The sequence below is a fragment of the Ovis canadensis genome, chromosome 5 (assembly GCF_042477335.2).
Source record: "Ovis canadensis isolate MfBH-ARS-UI-01 breed Bighorn chromosome 5, ARS-UI_OviCan_v2, whole genome shotgun sequence".
NCBI lineage: Eukaryota > Metazoa > Chordata > Mammalia > Artiodactyla > Bovidae > Ovis > Ovis canadensis.
The window spans coordinates 37,131,657-37,158,669 of NC_091249.1; the positions used below are offsets into that span (position 1 = coordinate 37,131,657).

The following is a 27,013-nucleotide window of genomic DNA, read 5'->3' on the forward strand; positions in this document are numbered from 1 at the left end:
CTATCTCAATCTGATAAGGACTGTAAACTCTGGTGAATGGATACAGGGCATAAGCAGGTGATGTAAAGGAGAGAACTGGCTAGAGGCGACAAAGTTATAAAAGGCTTGCTTTAGGTAAACAGGGAGGCTGGCACTGAGCTCCAAATGTTTGTAGCCTTTTAGGAATGCTGCCTTCAGAGAGCGTAAAGGTAGGATCTGTGAAGGTGCACTTATCTGAATTGTAATGCTTTGCATTCCACCTCCCAGATAATTAAGATAGAAGACTCTAGAAAAGGTCTTACCTTTCTGTGTTTCGGCTACAGTGATTCATTACTGAGACGTTTCATGATTAAGCGCCATCATTTTTTTTGGACCACCTGTAATGCAGTAACTGCCTAGAATGTACCAGTGTAAGTCTCCCAGTTGTGTCCAACTTTTTGTGACCCCATGGATTGTGGGTAGCCTTTCCCTTCTCCAGGGGATCTTTCCAAACCAGGGATCAAACCCAGGTCTCCCACATTGCAGGCAGATTCTTTACCAGCTGAGCCACAAGGGAAGTCCATGAATACTGGAGTGGGTGAAGTCGCTCAGTCGTGTCCGACTCTTTGCGACCCCATGGACTGTAGCCTACCATGCTCCTCCGTCCGTGGGATTCTCCAGGCAAGAATACTGGAGTGGGTTGCCATTTCCTTCTCCAGGAGATCTTCTCAACCCAGGGATCAAACCCGGGTCTCCTGCACTGCAGGCAGATGCTTTACCATCTGAGCCACCAGGAGCCTATCCCTTCTCCAGCGGATCTTCTCTACCCAGGAATTGAACCAGGGTCTCCTGCATTGCAGGTGGATTCTTTACCAACTGAGCTATCAGGGAAGTCCAGAATGTACCAAGTGTCAACTAAAATTGGCAATTTCTAACTTTTCAATAGAAGTTCTAAAACCACATACTGATGGGAAATCCTAATGTTCATAACTGATAACTTCATCAAAATTCTAACTATAGCTGTGCATTTTAAAAATATTCAAAACAGACAGGGCCACCAGTTTTCAACCTTTTTGAGACTTCTATTTTAGTGTCAATGTTACATAATTATTCAATCAGTTAATTAAGTACTGGGGCTTCTGCAGTGAATAAAATTCTTTGCTCCTGTCGCTCATTCATTCTGGTGGTGGTGGTGGCACGCAGGAGTGAGGGAGAAACAGGCAGAATGTCAATAAACAAAAACAAAATATGTTCAGGAGTGATAAGTTCTATGGAGAAAATTCATTTGGGAAAGGGACAGGGCTACCTGGAGTAGGATGGGCAAAGGCAGATTATCTTAGGCGAATGGTTAGAGGATGACTCTGAAAAAGCAAGGAACTGGAGCAGAGAATGGAAACAAATGAGTGGACGAGCCATGAGGTCATCCAAGAGCTCTTCCAGTGAAAGGGAGTAAATGCAACAGCCTTGCACGAGGAAAACAGTTAGTGTTTTTGAGGAGTACCTAAGAGTACAGTGTGACCAGAGCCTAATGAGGAAAATGGAGACGAGGTCAGAGAGATCATGGGAGCCAAAACCAGTTAAACTTTTAGGTCACAGCATGGACTTTAGCTTTTATTCTGAATAAGACAGGTGGCTTAAGCAATTGAGGCTGCTATAACAGAATATCACAGACTGGAAGGCTTACAAACAACTAAGATTTAGTGTTTAGAGTTCTGGAGGCTGCAGCTTTGAGATTAGGGTGCCAGCATTGTTGAGTTCTGCTGACAGCTCTCTGCAAGGTGGCAGAAGGCCATTATCCTCACACGACACAGAGTGTAAGAGAGATTTTGGGGATCTCTTTTTAAGATCAACGATCTCATTCATGAGGGCGCCACCCTCACAACCTAATCCCCTTCTGGAGGTCTCATCTCCTCATATCATTCCTTTGGGGGTTAGGATTCAACATATGGGTTTTGAGGGGACACAGGCTTTCAGTTTACAACAACAAAAAACATTGAAAGATTTTAATCAGAAGAGTGACATGATTAAATTATATTTTTCAAAGGCCTCTCTGTTGCACTGAGTTTCTCTGGTGGCTCAATTAAAACACAAAACAAACAAACAAAAAAAAACCGCCTGCCAATGCAGGAGACACAAGTCTGATCTCTGGGTCAGCAAGACCCCTGGAGAAGGAAGAGGCAACCCACTCCAGTATTCTTGCCTGGGGGCTCCCATGGATGGAGGAGCTACAGTCTATGGGGTTGCAAAAAGAGTGAGGCATGACTTGGTGACTAAATACCAACAACAAAACTAGCTGCTATGTTAAGATGAGACTGTGTGAGGCAGGAATGCGGAGAGAGCAGTTAAGAGGTTACTGTGAAGTGAAGTGAAGTCGCTCGGTCGTGTCCGACTCTTTGTGACCCCATGGACTATAGGCTACCAGGCTCCTCCGTCCATGGGATTTTCCAGGCAAGAGTACTGGAGTGGGGTGCCATTTAAGAGGCTACTGTAATTCTCCAAAAGAGCTTATGGCAAAACTGAATTGGCAATTAGACCTTTGACCAGTGAGACTGAGTAGTTAGTTGTATACGTAAATTTGGACTTGTGAGACTAGCTTGGGCAATGGAGTATCTGGAATTACCGGTGATGGGATCTAAATCATGGGGTTGAGTGAGGTCACCATTGAAATGAGGGTCGATGAGATGTGAGGACAGAGGGCTGGGATGCTCTCTCTACATGTAGATGATGAGAAATTGAAGACGATCCAGCAAAGGTAAATAAAAAGGACTCATTCAAGCATCACGAGAGAGTAAATAAACTGGAGGCCGAATTTTGGAAATGTTTTTAGGAGGATCCGCCAGGCAAATGCTCTCAACAAACTGAGTAGTTGAGAATTGCCACTGACCTTTGGGCTCGGCAACGTCTTGGCAAGACAATTTTAGTAGATTCATGGAAATAAAAGTATGAGCAGAATGGGTTCAAGAGAGAATTACAGGAGAGAAAGTTGAAAACATGACTTTGAGAATTCTTTCAAATGTATCGTAATTCATTTGAAATTATTTTCAAATTTATTGTAGAGAAAACTGAGGCACTAACTGGAGAGAAATATAGGGTGATGATGTTACTTTTTGCTGCTGTTGTTTTTAACTGGTTTTAAAAGATGTGGGATATTTTAACATTTTTATCTGTTTGGGGGAATCATCGAATAGAAAGAGAGGCTTTGCCAGTGGAAGACAGACAGCAGTCAGGGTTTGTAGGAGGTAAATTTTTGGTGCATGGTTTGGTAAGTTTTAGCACATTTATAGAGCGGTGTGCCTGTTACCAGAATTACTATTCCACTAGAAAAGCACCTTAAGGCTGCCCCTTTTTAGTCATGCATTCAAACCACCCCAACTCTTGGTACAGCTGATCTTTGCTCCATGGCTATGCTTTTGCCTTTTTTCAAATACATTTTACTCAGTGTGTCCCACAAGGTTTCTAGCACTCCAGGGGAATTCCAGCAACCTCTTATTTCCTGTCTGGGGTGAAGTTGGTAATATTAACCACTTCCTTGTGGACAGGTCCTGAGAGGAACTGTGTTGAAATGAAGGAACTTAATCTGATGATTCACCCTCTGTGGGCACAAGCATACGTGGCAAGATGAAGTGGGAAGGAAGACTCAAATATTCATACTCACTTCTATCTCTTTCCCTAGTTTATCTCTTGCCATCTCCTGTTGCGATAGATATCTCAAACTGCATTGACAGTCTGAAGACTTCCACAGAGATCAAGGGGCCCTGGTCTAAGTTATATCATTCAAAGATGCTGCTCCTATCACAAAACAGGACAGACTCAAAATGGGTATAAGAGATCAAACTGACTGTCTTCCTGCCTTGGAATAATACTAAAAATTCAAGCTCTATGAGGACTAAGCTTGGAGGCTGAGCTGGTGACCGTCTTCAGAGGTCTTCTGGCCAAAGGAAAGTCATAGATGGAGGAGAAGCACGTGACAGGGAGGTATATGGACCTTCAGGAGGGAGCTGATGGCTAGAAACTCCAGTCTACTGTGTGGGTAACCGTGGTATTACCTGCAGGAGCCAGCACCCTATAGCACTGGTGCTATAGGACAACAAGGGGGGAAGGTAGCTCTCCCTCCCGCCATGGGTGTGTGCTCAATTATCTGAACAGGCTTGTCCTTCCCTTTCCATAAGTACATTTAGATTTAAATGAGATAATTTAGGGAATAAAATGAAGAATTAAAAATTGGACTTGGTTGAATTAGTGATCTTGATAAATAATTTTAAACTGAATTTACTCCAATACTATTTTTCTGGAGGCAGGTTGGGCATTAGTTTTCTTCTCACTCAAATTGGTATCTGTAGAATTGAAACCTCTTACGCATGTCTAGGGTCAGACAGATTGACTCTGAAGCGCAGAAACCAGCTTTTGAGCCAGTTATGGCTGGACTGCCAACCTCTGACTCACACCAAAATCTTCTTGATGATTGAGACCTGGGTACCTCCTTATCCCTGATGGCTGAGGCTTCCTTCAGTTGAAAACTGTGTTACTAAGATTTCATTTAAAATGCAGTACCAATTTCAGCTCAATGCTTTAATCATAAAGTATCTATTGAATCATGATCAGTTTTAAAATATCTTAAGGGTTCAACGATTTATGAATCTTGTTTTCCTGAGGAGAGGGTAGAGCGGAGGGAAGGTGCCAGGGCAAAGAGATGGCTTATAGCTCTATGTCCGCCTCTTTGTACCAGAGAGAGATGCTACCAAGTGGAGCAGAGCTTCCTGGGAGCCTGGAGTGAGTGCTCGGCAACTCCCAGTGCCCCCCAGGAGTCTCATGGGCCCCCACACCCCCGAGCCCTAGCTTTGAAAAGCCTTTACCCAGGACCCTGCACTCTTCAAGTTCTTTTCCCAAGCTTAAGAAGGAAAAGAATCACCCGGGGAGCCTGTTAAACATGAAGTTTCCAGGTTAGCTGTCCTGGGTTTCTGCATTTTTTAACAAGCATGAACCTCAGTTTGAGTAAAGACACCACAGAGGACTTGGTTAATGAGTTCCGGCTGCGCAGCTGGAACCGCACGCGGTCTGAAGCCTTCGCAGTAAGGAACCCCAATTACTGTCACTTCCCTGCGCTGATGCACACTCAACGGGCTCCGCAGGCCCCGGCTCTCCACTCCAGGGCTGAATCAGCAGTTAAGCACTCCTATTCTTTGGAAATTCTCCACTAGTGTGGATTTCTGTTTCAACACCAAAGAACCAGCGTCCTCAACTTGCGCTGGCAGGAGATTCACATCCTGGTGCTCACCTGCCATCTGGTGGTGAGAAATGAACACCAAGATACAGGGAAATTTTTCTCCATTCTGCTTTTTCTCCATGGTTAACAACTCGGAGTGTTTGGTTACTGTAAAATGTAAAAGATGCATTTAAAAAAAAAAAAAAAACGTATAAAGATGGGGAAAGTGCATGAGCAAATGCTATTGCCAGACTGTGCCTTGGTGCCTTACCTGGCAAGCGCCTTACCTGGCAAGCGCCTTACCTGAAGACTGGGTGTTTGAGGGATTCATCTCAGGTCAGGAGGTCATTTCCTCCTCAGAGTAGCTCTGATGTCAGCTTCTCTGGTACCAGGCTCCTGTCCCAACTCTAGTGATTTGGGGCATCCTGGGGCTGGCACTGAATTTAGGGACGAGCCAAGGCAAGGTTCGATGTATCAGGTCCTGTACTCTAGAAAGTTGTGATAGGAAAAAGGCATTCTATCAACATTATATACTGATGAAGAGTCATTAATCCACAGAATTCTTAACAGTGGGATCCAGGGTTTACTTTTTATCTTACAAAGAAGCCTTGTGAATCTAAGCTGACAAAACAATGCACCGTTATGGCATTCAGGTTTACCAGCCTTCTGGGCACAACTGTGTTTGCACTTACTTAAACTGCATTCTCTAGATTGACTCTTGAGACTGGGGCTGGAAAAGAACGTGACTGTATGTCGATGTGGGCGGAGGAGAGTTCAGCTTCTCCTGTTTTTGTCAACAGTGGGTGTATACCAAACTCCCATTACAGTCATGAGAAAATAAAATCTAGAGTGGAAAGACCAACCAAAGGAGGTTGAGAAGATCTGAGCTCTCACTCCATTTTTCTTTCTGACAAGTCTTTTGATGACCTTAAGTCTCCATTTCTTCTCTTGTAAAATGCAGGTTTTATACTTATCTTACAAGATTATCATTGAGATGAATGAGATTCTGGAAGTAAAAGGGTTTTGAAATTATGAAATGTAGAATGTATGATTGTATCCATTGATTTATATCAGTTCCATTGATGGCCAGGAGGAAAGTTTCAGGTGTGTGGGTAAAATGAGACACTGATGTCCATGGGTATCTACTGGGAATCTTTCTGAATAACTAAAAAAAAAAAAAAAAGGCTCCAAAAGTTGTCATCTATGTGTTGATGATGATACAATTTTTAAAAAATTTGCTGTGTTTAGAGTTCATGAAAGACATTTGTGACTATTACATTAAAAAATGGCAAAACAATGGCAGTACTAACAGTAAAATTACTTTTAGCTATAAAGGGTTGATTCGAAATGTTTTGGCTTTTAAATAATATAGTTTTAGAAAGAGGCATAGTTATAACTGCTCTTTTGTTCATACTTGCTGATAAAGTTTTGAATCTAGCCTAGCCATTGTTTTTATTAGTCAGGTAATTATATAGTGTTTTACCAAACTCAAAGCTAATTCAAATGTGAGAGATTTTAACACTTATTTCTTAATTGTGAAAAATGAGCAGGTTTAATGAGCAGAAGGATTCTTACTCTCCTCTTTGTCAGGAATTTGAAAACAGTGGTATAGAATAAGTAAAACTGAGTCATGAATCTGATTTCTTTTGGCTCAGAAAACCTAGTTAGGGAGCATTTTATATGAAAAAAAAAAGCATTTCTTTCTTTATATTTTTAATTTCAAAATCTTTTGAAGGAGAGTCTTTTGTATTTGGTTCTGATATACCTATGGATGCACATAGGATGAATACACACACACACACAGTCCTCCTTGTATCCTCTCTCTGTATTCTTAGCATCTTTCAATAGGTTTAAGGCATTTAAAAAGCAGAACACTGTGGAGGTACCTTAGATTTGAGGCAGTGAGGAACCCGAAGCACAGGATGGACGATGAAATGGAGCCACGGAAGGGACAGGAAAGGCGCACGAGGAAGTCCTCATAGTTTTTAAGGAGAGAGGCCCAGCTCGGTCCTGAATTTTTCCAGCAGCCTGCGAAGAGGGAAATTTGATCAGGTGCATGAGTCACCGTGTCCATAAAGCGAGAGCAGAACCACTGCTCTGGCAGAGAGCTGTGTTCAGCCTCTGAAGCTGCTCACTTCGGTGGAATATTCTCACCTCAAGCTGGGCAGGAGCCTGGACTAAGTGATTATTTGGAAGAAACCAAACAAGTTATCTTTCCTCTGAAAAAGCACAGTCTGTGTGCCTTTGTCAGCGTGTAAGTAGAAATCCAGAGGGGTTGAGATTTAATCGCCCTATCTAATAATAGTTTTAAAAATGATTTCTCATGGATGATAAAATTACTTTTTTCAGTTACATGAGGGGAGAATGAAAAATTGGTAAGAAACAATAGACATAGGAAAAAGAGGAATTAAAAATAAAGACACACTCAATACAGAGAGCTAAAAAAGCAGGCATTCAGGCCATACTGTCTCTGAAATAAGCAGCAAATTATCTAATATTCCTGGCACATTAAGCAATTGGAGGAGGTTTAGGAAAGGGGTGATCTCTGAAAACACTTCTACCTTTAGTTTTAGCGTAATCATGTACAGTAGGTAGATCCAGGACTTCAAGCTGAAGGTTGCAGCTCTGCCTTCAGATGTCAGGATGACTTAAGGTCAGTCGTATTTCTTTTCTTGTAAGATGAGATGGTAGTTGCAAGACGAAAGACAGGAGCTGTCGGCCATCCCATCACACTGATTATAACTACAGAGGCAAAGTTAGGCTGCCACCTGTAAAATGCCCCTTTGGTAAACGCTTTTTCATGGGCTAAGGGCAGGCACAATAAATGTCACCACCAGGGGGCAGGAGTGCACTCTGGATAAATGGAGTGGCCCTGCACCCTTCTTTGTCTTCCAACCACAAACTCTCCGCTAGGTGACAGCAATATGAATATGATCGGAATAGTCATTAATGGGTTATATATAAAAAAAAATTCTTTTAAATCAGAGAGCAGCACTTTAAAAAAGTATCTACAGTTGGAAATTTTTTCTCTAGAATTTACCATTTGCTTTTAGACCTACACTAACCTAATACACAAAACCAAAACAAAATGCCCAAAACTTTTTTGGGGGGCAAGCAGCAGTGCACATTCTAAAGAACCTGGGAAAGACTACTATTTGAAGCCATTATTATTTAAGAGTTTACACCTCCCAGTCTTTCTTATCCCAATTTAAAAAATTTAAAATAAGCGATTAAAATAGTTATTTCCTTGAAGATAATTATAGTTATTGTTTCAGTTCAGTTCAGTCTCTCAGTCTTGTGTGACTCTCTGCGACCCCATGAATCGCAGCACGCCAGGCCTCCCTGTCCATCACCAACTCCCGGAGTTCACGCAAACTCACGTCCATTGATTCAGCGATGCCATCCAGCCATCTCATCCTCTGTTGTCCCCTTCTCCTCCTTCCCTCAATCCCTCCCAGCATCAGAGTCTTTTCCAGTGAGTCAACTCTTTGCATCAGGTGGCCAAAGAACTGGAGTTTCAGCTTTAGCATCATTCCTTCCAAAGAACACCTAGGAATGATCTCCTTTAGAATGGACTGGTTGAATCTCCTTGCAGTCCAAGGGACCCTCAAGAGTCTTCTCCAACACCACAGTTCAAAAGCATCAATTCTTCGGCACTCAGCTTTCTTCACAGTCCAACTCTCACATCCATACATCACCACTGGAAAAACCATAGCTTTGACTAGACAGACCTTTGTTGGCAAAGTAATATCTCTGCTTTTTAATATGCTATCTAGGTTGGTCATAACTTTCTTTCCAAGGAGTAAGCATCTTTTAATTTCATGGCTGCAATCACCATCTGCTGTGATTTTGGAGCCCCCCAAATAAATTCTGACACGGTTTCCACTGTTTCCCCATCTATCTCCCATGAAGTGATGGGACCAGATGCCATGATCTTAGTTTTCTGAATGTTGAGCTTTAAGCCAACTTTTTCACTCTCCTCTTTCATCAAGAGGCTTTTTAGTTCCTCTTCACTTTCTGCCATAAGGGTGGTGTCATCTGCATATCTGAGGTTAGTGATATTTCTCCCGGCAATCTTGATTCCAGCTTGTGCTTCATCCAGCCCAGCGTTTCTCATGATGTACTCTGCATACAAGTTAAATAAACAGGGTGACAATATACAGCCTCGACGTACTCCTTTTCCTATTTGGAACCAGTCTGTTGTTTACTGACCACTAATGTGCTAAGGGTTGTATTTAGATGCTTTTAAAGCATTACTTTATTGAATCTGGATTGGAGCTTTTTAAGAAAGCCCAGGTTTGAACTTAAGCTTATTTAGGGACATCATCTCTGCATTTTCCATGATCTTATGCTTTTTCTGTTTGAGCCATTTTCAAAAGCCATACTGAAGGAGAAATTGGAACTACCCTCATAGTATGATTTTTAGTACACACATGGACGTATTGTCTCTACTTAAGACTTTCTTTCCCTGAGACAAAACATTAAGCCAAAGAGGGACAATAATATAATTTGATTCTTCAGTTACACAGAAGGCTGAAAATGAAGACTGGTTTGGGAGTAATAGCAAAGTAAAAACTCATTCAAGCTGAAAGAGAAATGACGGGAGAGAATGGTAGATGAGAATAGGAGGGCCAGAGAAGGAGAAGATGAGGTGAAGGGGCCAGGAGTTCAGGTGGGCAGCTTCTCACCTCTATGCTTACCTCTGCTTCATGCCTTCAGAGAGCCTTGCCTGTTTGTGGCCCTGGACAGTCCAGTGTAACCTGCCATGGGACAAATGCTTTCCGTGTGAAGCAGATATCTGAGCAAGTTTGAATCCCTTAGAGTCAAACACTGGACACTCAAGCTTTGAAAGCAGAGTAATAGTAAGTGGTTGTCTATAAGCCAGTGGTGGTGGTTGGGGGGCTTACCCTCAGGAAGCCCCCAGATCTTCACTGCTTCTTGATTCAGTTCTAAATGGGACTGGAATCTATCACAAAGGAGAGAAGGAATAAGAAGTAAAGGAGAAACATGCTTAAGACAATTTTTACACACAATGATTTTACTGTAGTCACATAGTATTTTAATGTTCAAGTACTTTGTTCAATGTTCAAGCATCTTTAAAAGAAATAACAGGAAAATTATATGGCAATCCCAAGGACAAAATCTGTCTAATGGGAAGAAGAAAAAGCCCTTTTTTCGTTTCTGCCCAAGATAGTCTGGGGGTGGGGAGGAGTCTTGTAAGAGGAGAAAGGAACATGGATGGGGGACTTAGGGAAGGGAGTCCTAGAAGGGAGGAAAGAGTGGTGACCTGCTTCTCCTTGTGTGCCCTGAGCCATTACCCAGGTACCGGCACACAATTAAGGTGACCTCAGGTGCCGTTCACCCAAATGAGTTGAAACAACCATAGTTAACTAGCCAACGACTTACCAGGGGCCAGGAGTTACTTTAAAAAAAAAATTTTTTTTTTCCAAATGTATTTATTTATTTTTTCTTTTTTAAAAACTTTTAATTTCATATTGGAGTATAGCTGATTAACGATGTTGTGATAGTTTCAGGTAGACAGCAAAGGGACTCAGCCATAGACATACATGTATCCATTTTCCTCCAAATTCCCCTCCCACCCAGGCTGCCACATAACACTGAGCAGAGTTCCCTGTGCTATGTAGTAGGACTTTGGAGTTACTCTTAAGGCAAGCCCTACTGGGCAGGTGATATTATCCTTTCTTGGAGAGAAGGACTTGCTAGAGGGGCAAGATTCAGCGAAAAGCACAATCAGGATGCAAGATTTGTTCTTTTAGCAGCATCCTCTCTGATTTTTTAGGGCCAGCATGCTAAATCCTGGAGCTACATCCTGATTGCTACCAGGGGTCACACTAGCCAATGTGGATCAATCAGTAAGCACAGCTGGATCTAAATGCGATTAATTATATAACTGTGGCCTGTCCAAGTTTAGGTCTATTAAAATCGCAACATGAGACTTGGGCATTATAAAGGATTGCTGGGAAAATAAAAATGTTGGAATATTCCACAGCCTGCCCTCCCTTTTTTTCTGGCTTAAACAAGAATAAAGGCAGATAAAACAGCATGAATTCAACCCAACAGGCCACACGACCAGAAGCTTTTACCCTATATACCTGGCAGTTGGCCACAAAATGATCTGCTCAACTTCTCCAGTGGTCACAGGAGGGTGGTAATAGGGTTTTCAAAATAAGGTGAATATAGTGTAAACACTGATGCACGGGGATGATCCGGAGGGATGATGTGGGGTGGGAGGTGGGGGGGGGGGGTGGGTTCATGTTTGGGAGCTCATGTACACCCGTGGCAGATTCATGTCAATGTATGCCAAAACCAATACAGTATTGTAAAGCAAAATAAAGTACAAATTAAAATTAAAAAAAAAAGAAGACAAAGCTGCTGACGATCGTTGGTACTGTTTCATTCTCTATTAAAATGTTTAATTTTGGTTGTCTTAATACACACTTAATACCTTTCAGAGGTTACGATCCCCAGAATTCCTGATGCCCAAAGGCCTAGGCTCAGGTTGGCGATTCTTATAAAGGTTTCACAGAACAAAGCAGAGAAAGCCAGCATTATCTCAAAAGAAGTTTGCCTTCTCCAACACAATTAAACTAAACCATCAACAGTACATTTATACTCCACGAACATGTTTTTCTGCAACTGTTTATTTAGAAAGATTTTAAAGAAATTTGAAGTGACTGTGTCTGGGGGTAGTTTCTTTAGATGAAAAAAGTGCTAACGGTCACTATGGAAACCAAGATGCAGGCTACGAGGAACAGAATCAGACCTATACGACGATATTTTGAATGCTTCTCTTGTTCTTCTTCCTTCTTCAGTAAGGTATCAAAACCGGGTGTGTACATTTCTCCCAACCAAAACCGTAGGTCATTAGGATTTTCCTAAAAGAAAATTACATGGAGGATAGGATCAGTCAGTGTTGCAGACTAACTGAGATTGCAGAATAAGAGAGTAGAGGTAATTTGCATCCATATTCACAGTGCCTTGAGTGAGGTTGAAGTGTCAGAGCTCTAATAACAGAAGCTAGGCTTCTCTGAAGAGCTGGAACATGCAGCTACAGTCTCCTGGCTGACCAGAAATCCTCAGCTTCAACCTGTAGCTCTGCATGACAATTCACTGTTTACCGAATAAATTGCTCACACTCTAGGGTCACAAACACAAGAGTGTTTCTGCCATGTTTTTGCCAATTGAGTGTCTCTTACAATTTATAAACAGTGTGTGTCAATCAGGTTAGTGAGTTGAAATAAAATTAAGATTCCTTGCCTCAGATGATCTTGGGGGTTTGATTTTGTTGGCATAGTAGGAATGAAGATGTTTGCTGAATTTTTCAGTAAATCCAGAAGCTGAGTTCCACGGAAAGAGGAGGAAGACTTGGAGTCCAAAGTCTTCTCTGTGCTTCTCAAATTTCTGGTCTTCCGTGTAGAGGGCTACAGCAGGCCAGCATGCAGCAATTCTGGCACTGTTGCCCTTCTGGATAAAGGACCCAATATACCCATTCCTGTCCTTATTTATCCCCATGTTTCTGATTCTTTCACAGGCCTTGTCTCCCTTTCAACACCACGGAATTGTCTTCAACTCAAATTTATCTCCTGTGTCCCCAAATCATCTGCAAACTCTACTGTCCATACATCTAAAACACACACACACATACACACACACACACAAACACACACACAGACACACACACACACACACACTTCCCTGTTGTCTCCTGCTATGTGTGTGAGAGTGTGTGTGTGTGTACTCAGTCATGTCTGACTCTTTACAACCCCACTGACTATAGCCCAACAGGCTATTCTGTCCATGGAATTTTCCAGGCAAGAATATTAGAGTTGGTGGTTATTCCCTTCTCCAGGGGATCTTCCCACCCCTAGGGATCTGACCCAACTAATGTCTCTATTGTCTCCTACATTGGTAGGTGGATTCTTTACCACTAGTACCACCTGGGAAGCCCTTATTTCAGTGCTGAAGATTCAGTGTCTGTGCCTGGCATCTAGCAGACAAATAATTTATGGTGAATGCTGAATCTCTGTTTTCACAAATCCATTTCAGGATTTATTGTTTCTCACTTGGATTATTGCAATGGCTTGTAGCTGGGCTGCCCACCCTCTCTTGGCTTCTCTAGTCTCAGTGACTTCAAGTTAGCCAGTTTCCACAGCTAGGTAATGAATTAGCTTATTACCCTTGTAATAACTAGCTGGGTGGATTCTGGTGATGACAATATAACTCTTCCATTGCTATTAGTTTCAAAGTCCAGTCTTAGGAAAGCTATTAAATAAAATTTGAATGATCTGTGCAGAAGGATAGATGATTTAAAAATCATTGCTTGACTTCACTCTTATTTTCATTTTGTCTGTGGCCTAATCAGAGGCCTGCACTTTGCCTGCAAGGTTAATGGCTCATTCTTCAGTAAGAACTTCCATAATGGAGACTATCCACCCCCACATTCTGCTTATAGCTTGCATTGGTAACTAAATATGGGATTCTCTTCTCCTTTTTTATTCATAAACTTAGTAATTCAGAAAAATGGGAGTGACCAAAAGCACATGGAACTTTCATGGCCTGTAAAGTAGTTGAAAAGGTTTTAGAAATTAAGTTGGGCATTCCATGTGCTAATTAGGAGATGGGGTAGGGATGGTGATGAAGTAAGTTGAATTGATGAGGTGTAAGAGGAGATACTTGGAGAAGGCAATGGCACCCCACTCCAGTACTCTTGCCTGGAAAATCCCATGGATGGAGGAGCCTAGTGGGCTGCAGTCCATGGGGTTGCAAAGAGTCAGACATGACTGAGGGACTTCACTTTCACTTTTCACTTTCATGCACTGGAGAAGGAAATGGCAACCCACTCCAGTGTTCTTGCCTGGAGAATCCCAGGGACGGGGGAGCCTGGTGGGCTGCCATCTATGGGGTCGCCCAGAGTCGGACACGACTGAAGCGACTTAGCAGCAGCAGCAGCAGCAGCAGCAGCAAGAAGAGATACTAATACAAACCAAAGTTGTGACTTTATGAGGCCTGCCCACCGGTCTCCAACCTTGAGGGGCCTTTGCTCTGAGGTGAGTGGGCAGGTAGCAGATAAGTGGGAAGAGGGCCAGCCTTGGTTTTAGTAAAGCAATATATACATCATGTTCACATTCAGTCTTCCTAAACATGTCGTGGTATTGCCAACAAAAAATTACCCCTTAGTGCCAATAACATTCAGTTTCTTTAGCCTCATATTTGAACTTTATTTTGAATCTGTTTGTTAGCCTTATTTCCCCCATTTTTCTATTACTTTAGCTGTAGCCCTACCAAAAATGAACTACCTATTGCTCTGACAAACTCTCTTACTCTCTTATATTTGTGCCTCTATTCTTGTTACTTCTGATAGAATAGAGCCTCTCCTCTCATGCAAACGACTCATGTCATCTGGGGTTCTACATATCCTTCAAGTCCAGCCTAAATTAACTTTTCCACAAAGGCTTCTTATAATTCAATGTGACTTTGTCCTCTTTTGAATCTGCACAGTACTTTCTACTCATCATATAGTCACTGTCTTCCTCTCTCTTATCCTAAAGTTACCGCTTGTTGTTAATACTTCACTCAGATGAACTTTTGGAGGGCAAGAATATTCTTCTTTACAGTACCCTTGTCATTCATGTAAACAACAAAGAGAAGAACAGAGGCTCTAGCACCTAGTCAGGAAATGTTTGTGAACTACATCAATATATCTTTCCTAGTTGTAGGAGGTTATTTCTTAGAGGTCTTGATCTTTGGATTCCTGATTAAAAAACACAAGATTACTGTTGCTAGGGGGAAGCATCTGTTATGGAAACATCTCTGGAGAAGAGGCTACATTAAGGATGAGATACACTAAACCCACTGGGAGATAAAGAAACTTCAAAGATTTTGGACAATATTTAAAGGAGTGCAAATTTGAGATTTTTAAAAATATAAGACTTTAAGGGGATGTAATGCTGTCTCCTTCCAAAGGAAAAGCCTGTAGGTGACTAGGGTATGAGGCTTAGGACAGACATACACTGGTACACTGGGAATATGTCAGGTCTTTCTGGCCCTAGGACAGGCAGAGGCCAGCCAAGGTTGGGTAGAAATCCAGTCCACTCGGAAAACAGGGTTCCTTTCCCTGCTTTTCAGGGATTCCTAGACTTTGTGTTTGAAGGGTGACACCAGGCGAAAGGAAAGGAAAAACTTGAGTTGGGTTTAAGCTGGGTGAATGAGTTCATTGCATACTTTTCCTGTGTTGAAATGCTTTTGTTTTGTTTTGTTACTGAGACACAGGAAAATGTCCAAAATGTAAATCTGCAATCTTAAATCACCGCGTAGGCTTGAAATAAAATGATCTTTGATGAGAACTGCCTTGCACAATGCCTAAGACACAGCAATTAATCAACATATTTGAAAAAATGTAGAATAAGGAACTCAGCTATTCACAAACATAAATGATCTCAAAACTAGAGAAAAAACCCTTAATCTTACAAACTGACTTTCACAACCTGATACCTTCCAGGTAAACCCTTCTTCTTGTCACATCATTTCTTTCTCTCTACACTGTAGTGATGCTGTTAACTGCTGAAATTATAAAACACAAAACACATAAATAAACACAAATACTGACTAGGAGAGAGAAGGTAAAGCCAGGGGCCAAAATGGCCTCAAATCTGGAGATTTTGTGCCCAGTGAAGAGTGCCTCTCACCTTAATACCCGTTTCTTTAAGGATTATGTAACTGATCTCCCTCATCAATTAAAGGAGTTGGTTCTTTGCCTGAGTACCTTCAGATGCCCAGAGAGGTTGGTATGCAGGGAACGCCTGTCATATTCCTCAGCGGTCCAGGAAGGATTCTTTTTTCTTTCTTCCATAGCTTCCTCAAAACTTACATCACCATATAGTGGGTTATTCTTCAAAGCTGATGATAAGGATGGTGGGGGGCTCTCTATGGTGATGGCGCCCTTCATACTGGATCCCCTCATGTGTTGAGCAGTAATATTCTTCTTTTCTCTCTGTCAGGAAACACAGTAACAAAGTTTCTCTTACCAAGAGGTCACTGATAATAGGGAAGCAAAATGTGAAATAACCATACCAGAAAGTTTAATGATTCTGCCTGGACCCAACAGCTTAGGACAATGAATGAACGCAGAACTCTAGGATCTGGTTTGACTTAGGATGCTATCACGGAGTTCTTTCTTTGCATGTGATCGTGTTCAGATTCAGTAATCATTCATTAAAATGCTATTTTACAATGACAGAGAAAGAACAGCATTCCTTAATTCAAACAGTAGAATTCTAAGGAAAGTAACTTTTCCCTAGTTCACTTGCATTGAGATTTAATGACATGTTACCTCTTCCCACTTGTGTATTCTATGACTGAACAAAATAATATTTAACATTACTGTATTAATCCAGCAAAGTCAAGATTAAAAGGCATTTTATAGCTATGCTTTGGCTTTCATGAGAACTCCCTTGGGACTCTGATTTTAGACAGCTTGGAGAACTAGACTAACTTAGCATTGCCCTCTTATATGTCGCTATAGACCAGCGGGCTATTGGATAGCTCTAATTCTGACTTTCAGATCTTTAAAAACTTAAAAAAAATTAAACCATGATATACTTGTAGAAAAGTACATATGTTATAAATTTAGAGTTCAATAAATTTTCACATATCAAATAAACCCAAGATACTACCAAAATACAAACCATACTAGCATACCCCACACTGCCTTCTAATTACTCTTGGCTCCCCTCCCCAAGGATAATCAGTATCTCCAGAATCCCCATCACAGGTCAGTCTGTACTCATTTATATAAATGGATTATACAAAAACAATGTGGTTTTTCTGTGTCTGGTATGACCTTCATATTTTTACTTTGCCTTTTTTTTCCTTATGACTGCAAAGCTATTATGTAGATAGAAAAATTTCAGATTAAAATGTATTCATTGACCACATAAACTGGAAAAGAAACAGAAAGCATATAGAGTAATGTCTTATTTATCACAGGGCATCAAGGGAAAGGAATTCCACATAAGTTAATTTTCAGAAAACTTAGGTTTGACTCTTAAAAACTAGTGACACATTTCATTATCTTACAGCAATTTTTCAATAAATGTGTCTCACATATTTCAGCTTTCCTAAACAGAGAAGTTTAAGTAGCAATTAATATTTTTCTGAGTTATATTTATAATCATCAGTGCACTGATTCCCTCACATCTATTGGGGTATATAGGTCATATTAAATACGTCTTTATATAAGTAAAGTTGTAAACTAATATATGTAGCTTCCTTCTGAAATGGCTGGTAGCCACCCCAAAATCATCTAGATAAAGCCATTCATATTCTCTTTGGCCTTAGGTTTCCCTAATTTTCTTAAGCCAGATTTTTCTTTTAGATAGGTAGAGATCAACTTGGAGGTCTTATCTGACTTTATTAGATTGCTGGTCTGTTCAAAATCAATTTATATGCTATAATACTAAAGTTTGCAATGAAATAATAAATCATCTTGATTTAGCATTCATCTTTAAGACGGATGAACTCGTGAAAAATGTTTCTGGAACTGAGAAAAAACAATTCGATATAAAATTTAGATAGTTTCAGTTTACCATAATTCTGACTCAAGTTTTTTGCTTCAAGGCTAGATATCTAAGATCATCTATGAAGAGAAATAATCCTTCTGACGTTGAAAAATTGGCTTTGTCTGTTTTCTTGCCTGCCTGACTATTCCTTGAGTTTCCTAAATAAGAAAGCTCTATAAATCAGAAAAATAGTTTTAGAGGTTAAGAGAAAAACACAATACCCTCTATTACAATGCATAAAAACCTTGAGAAACTAATATACAAAAGATAGAAAAAATAATCAGAGCTATTTTTAAAAGAACATTCAAGGTCTTAATTCTAAACAGTATTCTTGAATGTTCGAGGTTTAGAATTTAGTGCCATTTAGTTTTGCACTGTTGGAGAAGGCAATGGCACCCCACTCCAGTACTCTTGCCTGGAAAATCCCATGGATGGAGAAGCCTGGTGGGCTGCACTCCTTGGGGTCGCTAAGAGTCGGACACGACTGAGCGACTTCACTCTCACTTTTCACTTTTGTGCATTGGAGAAGGAAATGGTAACCCACTCCAGTGTTCTTGCCTGGAGAATCCCAGGGACAGGGGAGCCTGGTGGGCTGCTGTCTATGGGGTCGCACAGAGTTGGACATGACTGAAGTGACTTAGCAGCAGCAGCAGCATTTTTGCACTGTATGACAATTTCATGTCTGAAGGACATGTGAAGGGAAAATTACTAGAATAGTTTATTAAGAATTTTATGGAAGAAACAGAATATACTAATTGTGGCTGAGGTTCTTCTATATTTTGATAAACTAAAAAAAGCTCTTCAGAGAGAAAACCAAAGCATGTCTTTGATTTTAATCTTTCACTCTACCTTCCATACGGACTACATTTATCAAAAGGAAGCACAATAGTAATTTCATTATTTTAACAATATGGGCTCTAAAATAACTTAAAAAAATACTGTTTAAGGAAATAAGCTTCAAAGCTTACCTAGGCTTTTCTGTATTAACCATTACTTTGTCCACATATCCTTTATACATTTTAATCAATATTTATGCCATTTATGTATAAGTAAACGATCATTTAACAAAAAGAATAAAATGGAAGACTTTCAACAGACAAACACTGAAAGTATACAATTAATAGGCCAATAAAGAAGGAATTTCTAAAAAAAATACTTCAGGAAGAAGAAACCTGATATTAGAATGAAAGGTTAAGATGTATAAGAAGAAATGCTAGGAAAAGCAAAGAAAAAGAACAAAAGGAAAAAAAGCTGATGAATATATACAGAAATCTAAGCAAGCACTGATTTTATGGTAAAATAGAAATAATAACCACTAATTTGTGAGTTTTAAGATAAGAGAAACCTAAAACTAAACAGTAAGATCTTTAACAGATATATTTGATTGGGAAAGTTCTTTTCTTCTTTTTGGCCACACAGCACGTGGGATCCTCATCCCTTAACCAGGGGTTGAATCCATAGCTCCTGCAGTGGAAGTGTAGACTCTTGGGCCACGTGAGAAGTCCTTACTTATGAAATTTTAAGAAATAATTTCTCTTATAGGATGGAGATACTACTTAAAAATAGAGAAAGAAGGTGTAGATTCTAAATCAGTAAAGCAGAAGAAAAAAGATGACAGAAAGTTAATCTAAAAGATAAGAAACCTGAAACAAAGAATACAGAGGAGAAAATCCTAGGAAACAGAAAAAAATTTGAAACAATCATGTTAAATAAATAGATGAAACCCTCTATTTAAATAACAGAGACATCATATGAGATTTTTAAAATACTTAAAATACAAGAACTCAGAAAAAATGAGAGTGAAAGTACGTAAAAATATATAGCAGGCAAATATAAACAAAGAAGAGCTGGTGGTGGGATTGGTTAAATACTCACCAATTTTGTTTTCCTTTTCTGAGCACAAGGCATGACCGCCTTCCTCAGGCTGTTTGACGTTAAACTGGGCCCACTCTTTCTAGTAGTTGATGTGGGGTCAAAAGTAACAGAGATCATTTCCAGGCCAAGCCCCTGAACTCTCCAACAAGATTCCTGGCTCACCTGTCCTCACTTCCCATTTTCTGTTGTATCACTGTAAGCAAGGATTCTGAAGTGGCAGAGCTATGTAAGATGAAAGAACTTCAAGCTCTGGGATACTGCTTAGAAAAGAGCTGCCCAACCCCTGACCCCCCCCCCCCACCCCCCACCCCTGCCAACCTATCTGTCCTCTCTCAGACTTTCCATGCACAAGAATGTTTTTCTTCTTTTTAGTTATTGATATTTTGTCGTCATAGTGTGGCCTAGCCTACATTTCCCTTAGTACAGAAAGTGATAGCTTGAAATTCTACAACTGTTGGCATTGGCTTAGCAGTTAAGAGAGGGATGAGAGGAGTATCAGAAGCTGGATGGATGGCTATTCATAGCATACAGCGAGAAATGTTTGGTGTGTTATCTGTGGTCATTTGGAATCTAATCCCCTGTAGCTCTATGAGGGATAAGTAATACATGTACAAGGATCACAGCATTGCTGTATTATAAGAAAGAGATGAACTGATAGAAAGAACTGAATAATTTGCAAAAAAACAGGAGAGAAACTATGGAAATTTGATACCTTCTATCATTAAAAATCGGACTGTTTATAGACGCCAAACACTGAGGCAAAAAAAAAAAAAACTCATTTAAATTTCCTAGTAGAATGAAGTGACTCAGGATTAAAGGTCACGTTAGGATGTGGTTTCATAACTATTACTCCTGACTGTCTCCAGGCATTTGTCATTGAGTCAAAGGACGGAGAAATGGAGGCAGAAAAGCAAACCGTTAAAGCCTATTTGAGAGCAACGCCTTCAAAGAACTTAAGGTGTATTTATTGACATATAGGAGTGACCACAAAAAAACAGAAATGATTGCATTGATAAATAGCTCACACTAAGTTTTATAAGAAATGGTTCACCAGAGAAACCACAAGCCTAGACCTAAAAGTTTTTAAGATTGTTAAAAATTACAGACAAAACCAACAAAGCAACAGTAACCCTATGCCTCCAAACATGGATGTATTAATCGATTAATAGGAGTGAATTTTGAAGCCTCTACTGCCTTGAGGGGGGCCCACTCTGATATGGCAAAAGACTTTGATGAACAAGGGAATGTTTCCTAGTGCGCTGGACCAGGAACTTTAGAGAACAGTGCCCCAGGAGATCTTCTAAAGAGGAGAGTCCTGGCCTAATCCATCTTCCCCACCATCAAGGAAGGAGGGCCACACAAACTATTCCCAGGAGAATCTCAGAATTACTTTGGAGCAGTGTCTGCGTGCTTTCACTTTTCCCATTCAGGAAGGAAGAATTACTGCATCGATTGCATGTCTAGTGAGCAAAGATTATAGGACCGTTCGGATGGGGCGCTGGATAAACGTAGTGACTGCCTCCGGTGAGGGATGAATGTTGGTCAGATTAAATCTAAGAATATGGTCACCATGAAATAATAAAGACAGGAGAGAGCAATAAATATTAGAAGAAAAATAACCCATATATACGATGGAATGAATCAGTGATATTGAAAGCTATTTCATTTTGAAAAGGTTCAGTTCAGTTTAGTCGCTCAGTCGTGTCTGGCTCTTTGTGACCCCCATGGACTGGAGCATATCATGTTCACAAATTGGGAAAATCAAGATCATAAAGATTTCCATTTTCCCCAGTGTGGTCTATACGTACAATGTAATTCCTATCATAATCATAATCCAAACAGGGTATTTTGTTTGTATTTCACATGTGAGCCCAGAGACAACTTTTCCTAGAAAGTTGCGCCCCACTGGTCATGATAACTCTGTTTTCCAAATTGCTAAATGGTTACCTTTGTGAAACACAGATTTGATCATGTGATTCTCTTGCTTAAAATTTTTCATCAACCCCTCCAAACTTTCAGGACAAAATTTGAAATCTCATGCAATACCCATCAAGCCTTCCCAGTCTGACCCAGACCTCTCTTGGAACCTCTTCTGCCTTCCCTCCAAGTAGCCAGGGCTCTGAAGTCCCACATGTGCTCCTGTGACACACTGTGCTTTAATAAGGTTTCAGTGCCAGAGGCATTTGGTTTCATTGAGGAGCAGTGATGGGACAAAGCGGGTGATGCTTCTGGCAGTATTATCATCCAAAGGTGAATTTCTGACCCCACTGGAGATTTTGTAAACTACATACATTTAGCATAACTTGATAAAATCATGTCCTGATAACTGCAAGTAAAATCCTGAGCAAGTCAATGATGCTCCTTAATCTACTTCTTAGACAATAATTTATGTACCTCAAAAGTCCGACAACATTTTGCCCAAATATAAGCTTATATGGGCTGCTCTTATTGAAATAGGATATGGAATACTTGAAATAGAGACAGTCCTGGAGAAGGCATGACATGTGTGTTCACAGACAGATTGTGAAATATAGTTATGATACACAAAAACAAACAAACAAAGCTGAGGGAAAAAGAAGAAATGTTAGAATTTAAAGGGAAAAGAGAGCTATAAGACTGGAAAAAAAAAAAGTAAGGAAAGGTGATTAGGAAATACACTCAGGAAATGACCTTGTCTAGAAACCAAGGGAAGAGCAACCTCCTTACCCTTGATCTTCTGCTCTAGTTCATAGGTTAGTACAGAAATCCCCTGGGTTCTCAAACCGACATCATAAAACTCAGGAAAAGATACAACAAATAGATTAGTCTGGAAAGATTCCAAAGTCTAACTGCTAATCAGAAGAAAAATCCCACTACAATATCTGAAAAAATATATTTTATCATTTATACCAAAAGAAAAGGAATTTTTTTTTTACCTTCCTCTATAAAGGGATTGGCAGAAATATTTGGAATATAATCCCAAATGCCTTCATCAGATACATGCCCCCAATTATTTCAACAACCAGAAATACCAGATTTTGGCAAAAGTTTGTTCATTGCATTGAGAAGAACTTTATCAAGAAGGCTTCTTTATTTCTGTAGTGAAAGAATTAAAGAAAAAGCATAAATCTAGTTAAATCAAGAAGTACCTGCTTGTACTCTTTACCTGCAGATACAGGTGACCTGTGTATGCATGTTCACAAAGGGAATGAACAGTGTCCTGAGATGCTGGCATGCCTGGGGACATCCTTGCTTACTTTCCTATATGCCTGGTATTGCTTCTGCTCATGTGAAATGGCTTAGAAAATTGCCTCTGAAGGTGGAATGAGAATTTCAAAAGAGCGTAAAACATAAATCATGAATATAAATACACAATTTTTTTTCCTTCTTGCTGCACTGTGCAGCATGTGAGATCTTAGTTCCCTAACCTGGCTCCTGCAGGGGAAGCAAAGTCTTAACCATTGGACTGCCAGGGAAGTCCCTAGAAGTTCTCGTTTCAACTGTTTGGTTACTACCAGTATTGACGGCAATGTTTGTAGGTTAAGTCCTTTGACATTTCTTGACGTAGGCTTAATTCTAAATACTATGTACCTGGGGTGGGGGACGGACGATGAGCCATAAAGGTAAGCTAACACAACTCTGAAATTTGTGTGGATTTCATGGAAATATATAATCTAACTGCTTGATTTGGCCACAGAGCTTGGTAAAAGTACTGACTACACCCTCTAACATGCACACACACACACCCCTCCATCCACGGCATATATCAAAGAATGCAAGTGGTCTTATCTGCTATTCCAAATTCTAATGACAGGCTAATTTAAACACATTTGGGGATACTATTAATAGCAAATGACCACACGATACCCATTTCTTATTCTCTTAAAGGAAACTCTGTCAGTTGTTTTTACCTTATTTGCTCTCACTTTCAAGGAACTATGTAAAATGAATTATACACTAATTGCAAGTGGAAATACTGCATGGACTGAGTAAGGGCCATAATTGATGCTTCTCAAACTGGTTTATTGTGGATTTGAAACAAGGAACCAAGTTTCAAATCTCCTTATTCAATGCTCTTCAATTGGCTTAATGTCTCCCCACAGAGTGAGACATTAAGCCAACAAGGTGAGGGTTTTAAATTAAGAACTACTTAACAGCTGCCTGCCACCTCTCAGACCCCTAGTACCTTAGTCCACCTGGTATATTCAGTGCCCTTATTCCAGGTATCACTATAACGACTTACAACTCCCACACATTCTTCTCTTTTAGATTTGTTTTTTTTAACCAATGAATATTACCACTCTTGGATTTTTAAGATCCAACCAAGGAGAGAAGCATTATTTATTGACATATTGCAATCTAAAGTAGCAAATATAATTGTTTTTACTCATTTGAGCCACATTTACCCAACTAACTAAAATTGTAATTGATTTACTTCTTCCCTCCAAGCATTATTTAGTAGTGTATTGGCCTTTATTCAGTCATTAGACATTTCTTTTTAGGGTAAAGTTATAACTAAATCAAGTTTATGTATAGTTTACGATTACCAATGACACATTCAAAGACACATGAAACAGATTTTTACATCCTTGGTTTGCCCTGTAAAACTATTTCTATACCTCAGGGTCTGTTGGGAAAAAAAATGCCCTTTAAAATTTGCATTTCACTCAGGTTTAGGAACAATATTCAATGGAGCTTTAAACTGTGAAGTTACACATGAAGGAAACAGGTCAACTCCAGTACTAAACAAAAGATGTTAGATCGGTGTGTTCCAACCTCAAAGGAATTTATTGGATATGTTTTCTTAGACTAAACTTCATAGCACAGGAGGGCCAAGGTATTCTAAGCTGACTTTTGAGTTATTTTAGTTCATGATATAAACAGTGAAAGACAAAGGAGGAATTTCATCGCATTTAACTTAAACTAAGCAAAACATACAAAAAGCAGCCATCGAAAAGGTGTGTGTGGATAGGTTTTGAAAATTACAAAAGGGAAGGATGTACAATTTTTTAAAAAGTCAGTTGTCATAACAGCCTGCCTTACAATGGAAATGAATTAAAACCCTCATAGGTGGAGGAAACACTTACATAACTATTTAAGTGTTCTTCATTCTAAATGATCTCATGATAAAGGTCCCGAAAAGCCCACAAACACACCATAAAGGAGTCACTTTACACCAGGACTCATGAGTAGCAACTGTTTCTTAAAAGAAAACAAATTTCTGTTCAGGGAATTTGAACCACTCCAAAGGATTTAATGATTTGCAGGGGTTTGTAGGTCATTCACATCTGTTCTGAAATGAAATGCTTCTTCCTGTTTCTAAATTGACTAACCCTTAACCCCGTTAGCCCTCATGTCTTAAAACAAAGATTATTCCTAATTCATGAGCTGGGCAACACTCAAGGCCTTTATGTTTCTTTCAGCACATGGAACTCATCAGTTGTATCCTTCTCTTGTGGTTAGCAAAAGAGAAGGAAGATGCAGAAGAAGAGAGCAAGAAATGAAGTCTGGGTTTGAAGATTGCTTGTTAAGTCTTGTCTACATGGATATCCGCCGAAACAAAGAGCCTCTACAATAACAGCCAGCACCTTTCTTAGGTAGGGAGTTCCCTCTATTTTCTTTCTTTCCATCATTAGGTTTCCATTGTTTCACTGTTTTAAGTTTCTTCCCCATGAGATGAAAGGGAGCCAGTCTAAACGAGGTGGAAGCAAGATTCAGTTGTCTTAGAGGCCATGTATGAGCCCACAGTGTAATCTTCAGATGCTTTATGCCTAGACTACACCAGAAGACAGAGGTGGGGTTCCACCCAGAGCCTTATCTGCAAATGTAGTAATTGATCTGAAGACATCTGAAGGGAAGGCTAGGCAAAAATCTAAAAAGACGGTATGAGAAGCTGGGGCATGAAGGAAAATGAATGGTTGGGATAGTTCATGAAGTTGATCAAGTGATCAGAGCAAGCCTCCTTCCCTTGACAAAGAGAGAAAGCCCCTTTCTATGGCAAGAATGAGCAGCTACCCTGTACTCTGTTGCCTGTAGCTTTTTTGCACAAATGAGGAAGTGGCAGATGCCGAGAAGGCAGCAAGCCCCCATCCGCATATATGTGTGCTCCCACACCTTACCTGTGAGTAGACGAGGTTTTGCCAGTGTTGTGCAGCAGGGTAATTCCCTCCCGGAAACCGCACCAGGCTGGCCTGGAGAAGGGCTGAGTTCCTCATTAAAGACTTCACATCGAGCTGCAGGAACTTGTCAGGATGGTTGTTATTTGGCAAAACAGAGAGATCCATGCCTCCCTGCATCTACAGTGGAAAACAGAGGTGAGCGAGGCTGCTGCTCTCAGAGTGGTCCATTATTAATGAGCCTGAGGGGTGCCTGCCTGGCGTGTGAAACCACGGCTGTGGGCTGTGCCCAGAAACCACTCTCGAAATGACATAGCAACACAGGGAACAGTGGAGCACCCTGACTTACCCTTCACACAGCACACACACACACACACACACACACACACAGACAGACAGACAGACACACACACACACACAGACACACACACACACACTCGCTCTCTCTCTCTCTATCCCCTCGGATGCTCGAACGAAACAGCTGTGCCCATACTTATTCAGTTGTAAAGGATGAATGAAGATGTGTCTTCATACAGAAATAACAGCTTAAGAGGAAGTACTCTTTGGATCAAGGCTACCAGAATTTCAGGGTCCCAGGCCATAATTTGGAGCACATGCTACAGTCACCTGTAGAGAGACATCAGTTGATACTTCTCTTTGAACACTGCCGAGCTGACCCAGCCGGCTTGGCCTTGTCTCCGCAGCCTCACATGTGATATGCAGGATCTTGTTTCTTCTCATGTTTTGACTCCCAGAGTCTCAGGGTCATGTGGAAACCTAACCGTGTTTAGGTTGTCAGGCTCAGCTTAAAGGGGATATAGCAAGAATTTGCTTGATCGTTTGCTGCAGTAATTTAGTGCCCCAAACTACCGCCCCTTGGTCCGTTTGCCCTCTGAGGTCTCTTTGACTCTGCTCTTAGCTGTTCACAAAGCGGACTTGGAAAGGGAGGAGAATATGGCGGCTGGGTTTGGATGTCGTGCGTTCCTCAGTGAACCCATCTGCTGTTCAACGAGCCGAGGCGGGAGTGAGGTTATGGAGAGTATCTCAAGCCAGGAAGTTATGATGACTTTAAGGTAGATAAGCTCTCTCATTACAAGCCACTCTGTCTCTGGCAAACCATACTTCTCACCAGGAAAATATGGATTTTCATCTAGAGAAAGAGAAGGCAAAGAATAGACACATCAGCAGTGTGTAAAAGACACAGCCTGTTATTTTGTGCCCCAGATGCAAACCCATCTGATTCAGCAGGAAGGATTTTCTTACAAAGCTAATGGGGTGACATGTGGAATATATCAGCACCAGAT

The 27,013-nt window shown here is 40.6% G+C and overlaps 1 protein-coding gene and 1 long non-coding RNA gene across 2 annotated transcripts in view; both read right to left on the reverse strand.

Annotated features, from left to right (window-relative positions):
- LOC138440287 (uncharacterized) overlaps nt 1–7,810 on the reverse strand; it is a 29,850-nt gene extending 22,040 nt beyond the window's left edge. Inside the window, exons 1-2 of the long non-coding RNA XR_011256982.1 lie at nt 7,048–7,810; nt 5,465–5,649 (exon numbers count right to left, since the gene is read on the reverse strand). This is a non-coding gene — a long non-coding RNA (uncharacterized lncRNA). The remainder of the gene's footprint in view (nt 1–5,464; nt 5,650–7,047) is intronic.
- Nucleotides 7,811–10,616: 2,806 nt separating this feature from the next.
- MINAR2 (membrane integral NOTCH2 associated receptor 2) lies at nt 10,617–26,515 on the reverse strand. The gene is made up of 4 exons (XM_069589504.1): nt 26,337–26,515; nt 25,713–25,889; nt 15,945–16,172; nt 10,617–12,057 (listed from the first exon to the last, which is right to left on the reverse strand). Exons 1-4 carry the CDS (start codon nt 26,448–26,450, stop codon nt 11,878–11,880), a joined length of 699 nt encoding a protein of 232 aa, XP_069445605.1. The 5' UTR covers nt 26,451–26,515; the 3' UTR covers nt 10,617–11,877.
- Nucleotides 26,516–27,013: the final 498 nt, after the last annotated feature.

What these genes read in the sequence shown, in the direction of transcription:
- MINAR2 (XM_069589504.1), bottom strand. Translation starts at nt 26,450, where the DNA reads ATGAGAAGAAACAAGATCCTGCATATCACATGTGAGGCTGCGGAGACA. An exon ending in AAAACCTCGTCTACTCACAG is followed by an intron (nt 16,173 to 25,712) that starts GTAAGGTGTGGG and finishes GTTTCCTGACAG; the next exon opens with AGAGAAAAGAAGAATATTAC. An exon ending in ACCTCTCTGGGCATCTGAAG is followed by an intron (nt 12,058 to 15,944) that starts GTACTCAGGCAA and finishes ATTTTCTTTTAG; the next exon opens with GAAAATCCTAATGACCTACG.